The 12,473-nt window shown below is 38.0% G+C and overlaps 1 protein-coding gene across 8 annotated transcripts in view; it reads right to left on the bottom strand.

Annotated features, from left to right (window-relative positions):
- Positions 1–12,473, bottom strand: part of atp2b4 (ATPase plasma membrane Ca2+ transporting 4) — a 134,809-nt gene that overhangs the window by 17,989 nt on the left and 104,347 nt on the right. For all 8 annotated transcript variants that reach the window (XM_084100099.1, XM_084100098.1, XM_084100102.1 and 5 more), the window contains 8 exons: positions 11,081–11,309; positions 5,474–5,653; positions 5,306–5,393; positions 4,989–5,095; positions 3,220–3,411; positions 2,261–2,474; positions 1,340–1,551; positions 451–558 (listed from right to left, as the gene is read on the bottom strand). In XM_084100099.1, coding sequence (XP_083956225.1) covers positions 451–558; positions 1,340–1,551; positions 2,261–2,474; positions 3,220–3,411; positions 4,989–5,095; positions 5,306–5,393; positions 5,474–5,653; positions 11,081–11,309 — 1,330 coding nt within the window. The remainder of the gene's footprint in view (positions 1–450; positions 559–1,339; positions 1,552–2,260; positions 2,475–3,219; positions 3,412–4,988; positions 5,096–5,305; positions 5,394–5,473; positions 5,654–11,080; positions 11,310–12,473) is intronic.

The following is a 12,473-nucleotide window of genomic DNA, read 5'->3' as shown; positions in this document are numbered from 1 at the left end:
GTGCTGGGGGGTTGATGAAGCTCACACCTCTCTGTCCTCTTCTTTCTGAGCTGAACTTTGAAATGGCAGCAACCACTCTCTGGAATTGTGCAGCAAGTTGCCGTCTGCCAGCCTCCCTCGTTCCCTCCCACAGGTTTGAATTCACACACAGCTTCACCTCCCCCTCCCCTGCCCTTCCGGTGGGATTGAAGAGAGAACTAAAGATGTTCCACATCACCCACGCGTGTGCATTCTGCTTTGTGCATAGTGATGTTTTCATTATTTCACCACTGACAAGCTTGTGGATCACTCTCTTTCGTGACTTTCGTCACCTGTAAATCTAATCTAACTTACTAGAATGCTAGTTTTTACTCTGATTTTTAGTCTTTACTGATGTTGTTTAGGCTATAAACAATCAATAGAGCTATTGATTAATGATAAATAATGACGTACTGCAAGAATTTGCCTTACCTGGCCCCAGAGCAGCTCACCAACCCCGATGAACACACACCAGAGCCACTGATCGAGGGTGAGGGCTGTGCAAGAGAACGGCTTCCCTCCAAACTGCACAATGATGATCTGTAACAAGGTGTACTCCATTAGTCCAGCTATACTGTAGTAAAGCAATAAGCAACGAGAGACTGAGTTATATAGCGATTTCAACACGCTTAAGCGGTGTTGTTTGGATTACTTTAAACCTCTGTAGTCAAGATGAAAATAGTTGTAACATATGGCCTTAAGTAGCTTTTTTGCTTTTATGATACAGAAGCAACAGAAGCACAGTTAAACAGTATATCCATAATAATATATCCATTATAAAAAATCTACTCTACTATATATAATACAATAAGCTTCAATGAAGAGACTCAAAGTTCCTTCGTTACTAGTTCTATAGTGACGTTTTAGACTCTCTTTAATGTGGTGTGACAGATCACTATATAGGCGCTTCAGTTTAAGCAGCGGCACACGAGTGAACGCGATCATCTCTTCCTAATAAACATGAATGAACATCTGAAGGCATGTTGAAAGATATTCCGTGTAATCGCTCAATCAGCGTTTCAACGGCGGAAAGACATCAGAAAACAGCTTGTAAACAATGTCATGTAGCATTAAATTTACCTCAAGCAAGTAATTCAGCGCCCACAGCTTGTTAGTCAGCTAGAGAAACTCTTTCGCTGAATATACGCACTATATTAGCCTATATATTCATTATATTTAACTTAACCTGTTACTGATGTCTTGATTATTTAATGTATGTTTAAAAATGATGTCATGAAAATGACAGCCAGTGTGTAAATGATTATATTTCAACAACGAATTGGAGTAAAATCATAACTAATTTGATTTTAAAAAAAATTACCTGCAGAGCAAATGTTCCTAGTACGACGAAGCAGAAAATGGGGTTCCGGTAGATTCCCTCAAACACATTCCTCTCTCCGTGGATCTTGCGGGCATTGATTTCGTTGAAGAGCTGCATCATGACAAAGACGTTGAAGATGATGGTGTAGTGTTCAGACGGCGGTGAGTGGAGAGGGGTGTTCCGGCCGCTATCAATGCTAAAGAACTTCTCACCTTTGGGGACAGAAAAATGTTTTCTGTAAATAAGTGATGTGAAAGTTCAAAATGCATAGTGTTGTATGTCAGGAGGAGCACTGATGGGAATGAGCAATACATATGTGTTACTGTTCATAAAATAAAACTCTCCTGAAGCACTATGACATGCTTTAGATTGTCTTTGATGTGATCTATCACACCAGTATAATACTAGGATCTACAGATAGGCTGTCTATTACTGGCAGGTTTTCACTATGAAATTTGGAATTGGGATGGAGGCCCAAAACTTAATTTATTTAACATGAAAGCCTAACATGGAAAAAAATACTCTGCAAGAAAAATAGTTGCAATAATGGTCTTAAATTTTAATTTCTAGATCTACAAGAACTCAATATATATTTAAATTTTGCATATGGATATTTTAGAAAAGCCATGTCCAGAGATGACATGTAAACAGATCCATTTTTCTCTAGAAGGTTTTTCCATATCATGTCCAATACTGTAAAACGTATGGGTGCTTGAGGCAAATTCTGATGCTTTGAATATTGCAAATATAAATGCTAGTTGCTAAGCAACCATGCATCACATCAATCCTATACACAAAATGCAATTAGCCAGTCCCTTCCTGCAGGGAGTTTTTACTATAGTTCAAAATGCCATAAAACTTAATTTTAACTTAATTCATCAAATTTGCCTAAACCTCATCATGAATACAGAAGCCTCTTACCAGCAAAGAGAAGAGTAAATGTGATGGTAAGTTGGTAAACGGCATGACCTAAAATGTTCTTCATCATAGTCCTGGAAATGAGTGGTTTGTTCCGGCCGTAAGGTCTTCTCAGTAGGAGCGATTCTGTTGGGGGTTCCGTTGCCAAAGCCAAAGAAGCCAGTGTGTCCATAATCAGATTTACCCACAACATCTGAACGGCTTTAAGTGGAGAGTCCTGCAGACACAACAAACCGAAGTGAGACTTCTCTATGTAATCTCTTCTCTTCTATATGTAATGTAGTTAGGCAGGGACACAATAAGACTGTCCGGCTCCAGATTAGCCAAAGCCTGGCACCAGCACTAAATGGCCACAGTATGTTTCAATAAATATAAAATACTCTGACTTTGCTTGAAGAATTCTGTTATCATGGCTTATTATGATGAATCGTCTCCCTCAATGCCATCCTTAGCCACCAAATACTCTGGTGTTTATTTTCCTGAAACCCAGCAATTTATTTTAAAACTTCTCTAGTGGTTATTTCTCTGAGAACATTTATGCATATTTTGAAGTCCTGATATTTATATTAAAGAGGACATCTTGGGATTTTTAGACATGCAAGGATAACGTTCTCTCCTTTGTTTATTTTTTTTTTTTAAATGTCTGAATTATATTTTAATTATAACAAATTTATATCTCATAATCTAAGGAAAAAACTAAAATAATTAAATTTATTTACAAGTTATTTACAGATAATTATATGAATTTTCAGTACTTTTTTTTACCTGTAGCATCTTGCTTTATTTTTATAAATGACCTGATGTGCTCTACAAAATAAGTGTGAAATATCCCTTTTAAATTAATATTTTATTTCCTTCCCTCAAAATCTGTTTCTATCTAAAAACACAAAATGATGATATAATGGCATATAAAAAGTAAATGCTGGGTCCCAGGAAGTTAAATCAGAGGATGTTAAATGTACCTGTGTGATGCAGGCCCCAGTAAAGGCAACAATCACAGCCACCACATTGACAGTCAGTTGAAACTGCAGAAACTTAGAGATGCTGTCATAGACATTACGCCCCCACATCACAGCTTTGACGATACTGGTGAAGTTGTCATCGGTAAGGATGATGTCAGAGGCCTCCTTTGCAACATCTGTCCCTGCAATTCCCTGTAAGATAAAGAACGAAGCTGTTTTTAGAGCGTCTGTGTAAATATCAGAGCAGTCTAATGACTGAAGATGCAGGCTCATTCTCAGGAATGAGATGGATCCCATTAACAGGAAGGTTGAAAAAGGAAGAACCTAACCTAAGAACCTAATATAAATGTAAAACATTATTAAAAGTAAGTTTGCAGGTAGCAACATTTAATAAAGCAATCAAATGTAAAATAACACTGGATAGTCTTCACTGTATAAATGAAGCATAGATTGATCCTTATCCTTGATCCTTGTCTTAAAGTCTGTGTTTTTGTTGTTTAAGCGTGAAAGAGAACTCAACTGTCGTGCTGTCTGAAGCGCATTCTGTGCACATGAGTCGTTCATGTTCATGTTCTCACAACATTGCACTGATAGAATTCATAAAAATGTTACCGGTCAACTGGCTCTTGACATCATTTCAAATACTCACCAACGCCGCTTTTTACTCGCATTTGACGCTTGTCAAGTGTTCATTTTAGGCCCTGGTTTTATATAAAGATATTTCAGCTAAATGAAGATTCGGTGAAAAGACTGAAGAGGTATTTATGCAGACTCAAACAGCACAGCAAAATGATGAACCAAAATATATTTGAGCTTCAGGGTGTCTATTTCTGAAACAATTAACCATGCCTGCCCTCATCCTAACCTAATGTCCTTTAGTCAGTAGTCTGTACAATTGCACCACCTACAGCTTTTGAAACAGACACTTCTTAGACTTCTCAGACTCTCTATATAAGTGTTTGAGTGAGAAGCACAAATTAAAACACTTTTTCCTGAAGCACAAATTAATTTTATCATTGCTTAAGTTGTGGGGTCATCTGAGCAACAAGCAGGGGTCAGCCACTTATCAGCATGCCGCGATGATGCCCTGAGGCATTCTGGCTTGGTGAAGTGCAAGAGATATTGGGTAAGGATTAGGACGCAACCTCTGTGGTTATTAAAGCAATCTTTGCTACAGTATAACATTGGCTGACAAACCCTCATTGAACAAGCCAGACACTCACCCTGCAACAAACTCTCAAAATAAAAAAGACAAATTAGCAACAAGGCAGTCATTTTATTAGCAAAACGAAGTGGCTTGACCAGACTAGTGAAAATCAAGAGTATATGCACAATATGCTTGTATTAAACCAGTATCTTTTATGCGGTAACAGTACGATTTGAAAAACATGCAAAAAACATGATTTTTTTTACTTATCAGCATGCCGCGATGATGCCCTGAGGCATTCTGGCTTGGTGAAGTGCAAGAGATATTGGGTAAGGATTAGGACGCAACCTCTGTGGTTATTAAAGCAATCTTTGCTACAGTATAACATTGGCTGACAAACCCTCATTGAACAAGCCAGACACTCACCCTGCAACAAACTCTCAAAATAAAAAAGACAAATTAGCAACAAGGCAGTCATTTTATTAGCAAAACGAAGTGGCTTGAACAGACTAGTGAAAATCAAGAGTATATGCACAATATGCTTGTATTAAACCAGTATCTTTTATGCGGTAATGGTACGATTTGAAAAACACGCAAACAAAACAAAAAAAACATGATTTACCATAGCAAAGCCAACATCTGCCTTTTTAAGGGCAGGACCGTCGTTAGTGCCGTCTCCAGTCACAGCCACCACCTGTCTTGTTTCTCCAACTGTGCTGTCAATGATGCCTAAAAGATAACAACATAGGAACTGCATCAGGGTAAACCAAAATATATGTGACATAGGGCTCATAATAATGGGAGGAAACCCCAACTCCCCTCCAGTGGGTTTTTGTACAACTTATTTAATATTATAATACATTGGTGTATTACAAAACAGTGAGGTTAGCTGTGAAAGTGTGGACTAAAATCTCACCCAACTATTCGTAAAAATCTCACCTTTAACCAGAGTGTGTTTGTCTGTTGGGGAAGAACGAGCAAGAACACGCAGTTTGGGCCAGACCTTGTCAAGACGCTCTTGCTCAACCTAAAGACAAAGGCAACACTAAAAAAAGCACTTTCTATGTCACTTCAGACATCTGTAGTTAAAGTGCTGCAACATTTTACCTCTCCTTTGTCATTGCGAATCTGCTGGTTGAAGTCTTTGCCCTCCATGCACAGGAAGTCCTCTCCAGGCAGCAGGATTCCACATTTGGTGGCGATGGCACGGGCTGTGTTGATGTTGTCTCCAGTGACCATACGGACCGTGATGCCTGCTCGCTGACATTTAGAGATAGCCTCAGGAACCTGCACACCGGAGGAATAGAAGGACCATTATTTGGTTTGGTACAAAGCATGTTGGGCAGCCACTGCCATGTTGTTATCCATTCAGACACTCCAGTGTAGAATTTGGTGATAAATGGATTTCTGGCAAAAACTAATAAAACTAATTTAAAAAATATCAATGCAAAATATTGGATTATATAACTTGGATTAATTTAGAAATGACTTGTCAAGAGTCCAATTTTTTTCCTAGTTGCCCAATAATTACGAAATCTAGGATAAAAGAACGCATCAACAAATAATCCAACATATTCTTTGTCAGGGATAGCTGAGCAGGGAAATTCAGGTAGGTAATAGTACAAGAACTTCATGTAGCCACATGTGCTTCGGCAACCTAAGTTTTAATTCGCATCTTAAATCACATCTCTAAATTTCTATCATTTTAGCCACTTTCCACCACTTCTTAAAAAAAAACACACAAAAAAACCCCAGGAAGAATTAATTTTAAAAATAAATATAATTATTGATATAATAATTAGTATAAATAAATGCTGAGATCAGAGCATTTTCTGTACTGCCTAATTTTGTGATTTAATTGAACCCGACACAATAAAAATAAAAATAAATTACCCAACCAGTTCAGAATGTTTCCTGTACGATATACTGTGAAATAATACCTATACGATATAGTCACCACATTGTTCTTCACTTTGTCTTCACTAGCTGCAAAAAAAAAAAAAAAAAAAAAAAAAAAAACTTTCAGTGTGGTCTAATTCATGAATGAATGAATGACTAGGGTTGGGTACCGAAACCTGGTTTCGAAAGCTCATCTTGGTGCCACTTAAATGCCTCAGCTGACGGTTGAAATATTTGCGATGAAATATCCAATATCCATTGCCCTCTGGTTCTCCGAAGCGGACATAAGCAGCACCATCATCGCTAATTAACCCTTTGACGCGTACGATCGATCACACTGGTGTGATTAGAACATTCAGATCACGTGATCATCAACTTCTAAATTCAAAATCAAAGTAGTCTAAATACAAAACACAACAAGTTTACATAAATTCACAATAAAACCTAAGCCACCTAACCCAAATACAATAATTTAACTCTAAATAACACTACAGTACTAATAACAGCAAAGTAGTCTGTATTCTTGGTATGCTACAAACCAGCTTTAAATTTCAGCATTTCGCACTTTTCACATTTTTTGCCTTCTCTGGCTAAATACGACACCTCTCCTGACTTATTGTATGTCTTGCACAAGGTGAGCGTTATTTTAGAATGCATCACCTTAAATGCCATGAGGCGAAACCCCTCGTGGAAGAACAACGCCGTCATGTTTACAACTGTGACAATGAGCGTTCATCAGGATCAACTTAATGCTGGATTTTCAAAAGTACGTGAGGTTCGCGGCTCTATTGTTGCAGTAAACTTGCACAACGTTCTTGAATGAATAATTTATTAGATGTATGCCGGTCTGTTATTGTATGGACATCGACTTTACATTTTCACACAAAAACATGACGCGGAACAAATAACGAACTGTGATTGGTTGCGTTATGTCAGTCAGTCATTGGCTGATATTTTTATTCTTAAATACATGTAACCCCGGATTTCCACCAACTGCAGAACGGCTGCGGATCGGCTCCGGTGCGTGTCGGCTCCGTGCTCCGCCGTCCTTCAATACCCACCAGGTCCGGATTTGTTGCGGAACGGCTGCGGCCATGACTGACAGCTAAAGTCACGAGGACCCACGAAATGTTGCAAATTCATGTATGATCGCGCGATATAAGTGCTGAATTGCTGCGGAGCTCTCCGTCATCCGGCAAAAATAGAAGCTCTGCATATCTGCTCCGGGGGGCTGCGGATCGCCGGAGTCGGAACACAGCCGTTCCGCAGTCAGTGAAAATACACATATTGACTTTAATGGAAACCTATTAACTCGCAGGCGTTCCGCAGTTGGTGGAAATTAGGGGTAAGTGAATGTGTTTTGTCATTTAAGAAACCTTTCTAATGATCATGATTCATGTTAGTTAATCTATAACGCACAATGGGCGTTAGTAGCCTACGCATCGCAGTTCAGAGAATTGTATCTGTCATGCTACAACGCTTCAATTCATCCACTTCTCCCGAAATACATTAAAGTAAGTGGCTGGTGAAGTGTGAGAAGAATAGAGTCAATTTTATAGTTACCTACACAATGTGTATCTAAACACATCATCAATTTATAATTGAAAGGATTGTTATTGCCACTTCCATAGACATCAGTGTGTATATTGTATGTTGTTGTGATATAATATGACAGCGCTGAGAGCGTCTGTCTCTGGCTCAGTGCCAGCCAACGCGTGAATGCAGATTTGAATTTAGAAGTTGATGATCACGCGAACTGAACATTAAGCACACCAGTGTGAACGATCATACGCGTCAAAGGGTTAACTAGTTTCGTACGTCAAATGTTTCGTACGTCCATTTCGGAGAACCAGAGGGCAAATATTTCAACCGACAGCTGAGGCATTTAAGTGGCACCGAAATGAGGCACCGAAATCTGCGTTTTGACTTGGTCCGGTTACTTAGGTACAGGTTCCATATCGGTGCCCGGTTTCGGTACCCAACCCTAATAAGTTGTCATTCTATAGAACTACTCGCTGAATCTTTCAGAGTGGAAAATGTAACATCTCACTTACACAGCATCTGACATCTTGCAGTATTTTTTTTGCCATACCAGCATCTATGGCTATTTTCCTGGCAAGATCGATGCTTTTTAAAATAAACAAATAGTGGTAACATACATTAGTAATGAAAATCATCTTGTGTAAACAGTCTGATCATGTATACACTCAAAAAGATAACTTGTAAAAAAACATTTCATTTATGATTGGATTGACTTCATATGGCATATTATTAATGTAGCTGTTGCATTTTGCAGTAATAAATTATATTTATGAAATGTTTTTATATATTATAAAGGCTTGTCCCCATGGAAAAGAGACCTCCTGCATTTGGGTGTCATTATGGACTTTATGGCCAAAGGAAAGACAAAATTCTTCCTCAGTGTCATTCCTGGCCACTGTTTCACTGTTTGTCAGTTTGCGGTGCATGTTAAGTCGTACGGTACCAAGACTACTCAAAGCATGAAGGGGCTGGATCTAGAGGTTTTGCGTGTGTGTGTGTGTGTGTGTGTGTGTGTGTGTGTGTGTGTGTGTGTGTGTATGTGTATGTGTGTGTATGCATGCTGGAGTCCTATGTAATTATCCTCACTCAAGTCTTGCAATGAATCACATACCCGTAATTAGAACCAATAAGCTCATTTATTTATAGATAATTAAAAACCTCCCAGTGTTTCCATGGACAGAGATGGTGCACAAGTAATCAGGGTTCATACACATTTTAACCAATACTTTTCGGCACATTTCCATGACTATGTATTCCTGAAAATGTCAGTCGACATTAGAGCTGACACAGAAGCGGCATCAAAACTGGCATTAGCCTACTATATTTACACTTCATTTACAATTGCATAAATAATGCTATTCAATATTTAAATGATATGATTTATAATTTTAACGTTTTAATTAAATATATGATACTTTAAATATGAAACTAAAACCACCAGTAGGTGGCGGCAAGTCACTGTCTTAATAAGCGAGTTGTTGGAGTAATTTCAACCGATTCGTTCAAACGGCTGATTCATTCAGAAAAACAAGTGATTGTTCATTGAATCGCTAAATGATTCATTCAAAACACGGATTTCATTAAATAAAAAAAATCATCGATGTTTGTTGGACTACGGCTTCATTATGAAATTCTCGTCGGCAATATAAAGTGAAAATTTACAATATTGTGTCCAAAAAGTAACTCACAATGTTAACTTTATTGTTAATTTAACTGTTGTATAAAATAAATAGCACATTTGCAATTATGCACAGGAAAACGGCACTCTTGCTCATGTGATATTCTAATATGACAACATAATATGATATAAATATAAGACAAAAACTCATTTGGGGACATCTATAACTGCACTGACACATCACGCAGTGAAAGCAAGCATGAGACAAACGCAATGTCAGCTCGCACTCGCAGTGCCTCGTCGTACATAGTTAAAACAATGATTACAATACCATCATAGTTCATAGACAATATCGCACACTCCTAAGCACATAAAGAATGAACTTACAACTGAACTGACATTTACTCGTTTTCTTCTCTACTCTCGCGTGCAGGAGACAGACAGCTAATATGCTGCGTATCGTTTCACATGCGGCCAGAGCTACAATCTTCTTCCCGCTACATTCTCGACCCACCGGTGCTTGCAAAACTTTAGCATGCTTGTGCCACTTTCCTGGCATTTCAGTTAAATTTCTGTCAGCACCGACTTCGCCTCAGCCAACAAGTGAGTGAATCGGAAGTGAACTGTACGTTATGCCGCCCGAATATAAGGACGTTAAGACAACGCGAAATATTTTTTTTATTAAAGAGTTTTTGTATTAATCACATATTATGCTGTGTTAAAAAAAATTCCATGACTTTTCCAAAACTTTCTGGGTCTTTTTATTTTTTCAAAACCTTTCCAGGCCTGGAATTTGCATTTTTCAAATTCCATAACTTTTCCAGTTTTTTTCAAAACGTACGAACCCTGAGTAATGCATGTGAAAAACATGTTGCATGATGCAAAGAAACTAGAGTGTGCATTACTAAAATTTTAGAATTGGCTCTTGTCTTGCCTGTGACAGCAGAAATAAACTAGACAAGCTACAGATTGCTCTGATCATTACTGCAAGAGAGTGATTCTCACTAGGGCAAAAACATTCAAGCCCATCTTATCATCGCTACATGACTCTACGATTCCATTTCAAAGCTGTAAATGGGCGAGCGCCACTATCAGACTGCTACCTTAACATAATATTGTCCTCTGAATCAATTCAAGTCATAAGTTACAATCTTTTACCGGCTGTGCATCACACTATAGATGGGAACAGAGATGAAATGGATTGTACCACTTAAAGCCTGCAGGAATAATTTAACCTAAATATCAGTCATGCGTTCTATTATACAATTATATATGCCACCTCATTTGAGGGAAGCTGACGTCAGTTCTGCACTGATCCAATATCCATAATCAAAAACAGCACAATCATGTTGCCTGTCGTACTTATTTTAAAGGAATTAGGTCAGTTTGTTGCTCCACCGATGAGGCTATTCCTGTCCACACTTTGACATAGTGTTAGACACTCTACAAATAATTCATCATCATCACATGATAAGCACGGTCAATACTTTTTCATTACATGAGATGTGGCGGGTTGCTCCTGTCGAGACAAGCCGTCCCCTAATGCTTGTCATGTCTCATTACTAATGGAGGCCTGAAGTATACAAATGTCCAGCCCTGCACTATGGACAAGCACATTGCTATCAGCAAAAAGCAAACTGGATAAATTTTCTCACCTCAGGACGGACAGGGTCTTCAATGCCCACAACACAAATGCAGGTCAGGTCATTCAGAATGTCAGCCTCGTTTTCCCAGTCTGGCTCGGTTGTGAAGTCCCTCATGGCTACGCAAATGGTCCTTAACCCGTCACAGGCCATTGGCTCGATCACTTTCTGCACCATCTCATCCCGATCTTTGGCCTTGAAGACACGTTGCTGTCCTGAAGCATCAAGGATACTGGAACACCTGACAGACAAGAGAAAGGTTTAATAAACACAACAAACAATCATTACAGTTTACTGCAGGAGGAAGATGAAACTATCTTTAAAAAAAGAACTCAAAAAGGAAAAAAACAGAGGAAGAAAGGGAAATAAAGGGGTCATATAAAACAATTAAATTTTACTCCTGTCATGACCATTTATAATAAAAAAAATGGCCAATTCTTTCGCTGCTGTTCCTTTAAGAAATTCCTCTTAAGCTGGGAACACACTACACGACTGTCAGGCATATTATTAATGTAATTTGGTCGATACGACTGATCATGCTCAAACGGACCGAGTTTGTTCCAATTGCGCTCAATCTGTTTATAGTCATGTAGTGTGCGGTGTCTAAAGATTCTAGTCTAAAAATTTAAAACCAGCTGTTGCCAGTCATCCTCACAAAGATTTTATTAAACATGTTTAATATTAGCGACTGCCAACTATGCTGTGGAGATGCATTTCCAGTCAAACATCATTCATCCTTATTTTTGTAATATTATCAAACATATATTTTTTATAATATTTAAAGTTTCTATCGGAATATTTCATTCGTTAACATAGCAAGTTCATTGTTTTTAGGCTATTAATTCAGGTCTGCAAAAATTCTGAATAAGCAGTGATTTCTCTCATTTAAAAAAATAATATTAAGAAGCTATCCTTTTATTTCGACCTGGAGGTCTAATAAAAGTTAAACAGAAAAATAAATAAAATGGTAGCTAATGTAGGCTATATAACTGCACTTGTTTCTGAATCACAAACATGACATTTGTAAATAAAATAATTTTAAATATACACACACACACACACACACACGTTAATTATATCTAATATATTTGAGGAAATATGAGGAGGAAATAGTTCCTTGAATATCTCTGCAGCTCTTCTGTCAAATGAAGTCATGCTTTCAGAGATTCCAGTGTTGGCAGTTCCATTAAATAGTATTGGGGGAGTTGTACATTTACTGTAGACTGATAAAAATTAAATTAAAATATACAAATAACCTTCCGTTTCAGAATAAATAAAGCAATATTTTATATTTTGTTCCAACCACTAACTGGTAACACTGGAATCGGAACGAAAAAATAGCCTAGCATTTTGCTCAGAACAAACCAATTCCTTTTTACAGGGTTCGTACACCTTTTCCAAGGTC

This window comes from Abramis brama (genome assembly GCF_963993115.1).
Source record: "Abramis brama genome assembly, chromosome: 23".
NCBI lineage: Eukaryota > Metazoa > Chordata > Actinopteri > Cypriniformes > Leuciscidae > Abramis > Abramis brama.
Note: the sequence above shows the minus strand (reverse complement) of the source record. Positions and strands in the feature narration are given on the sequence as shown.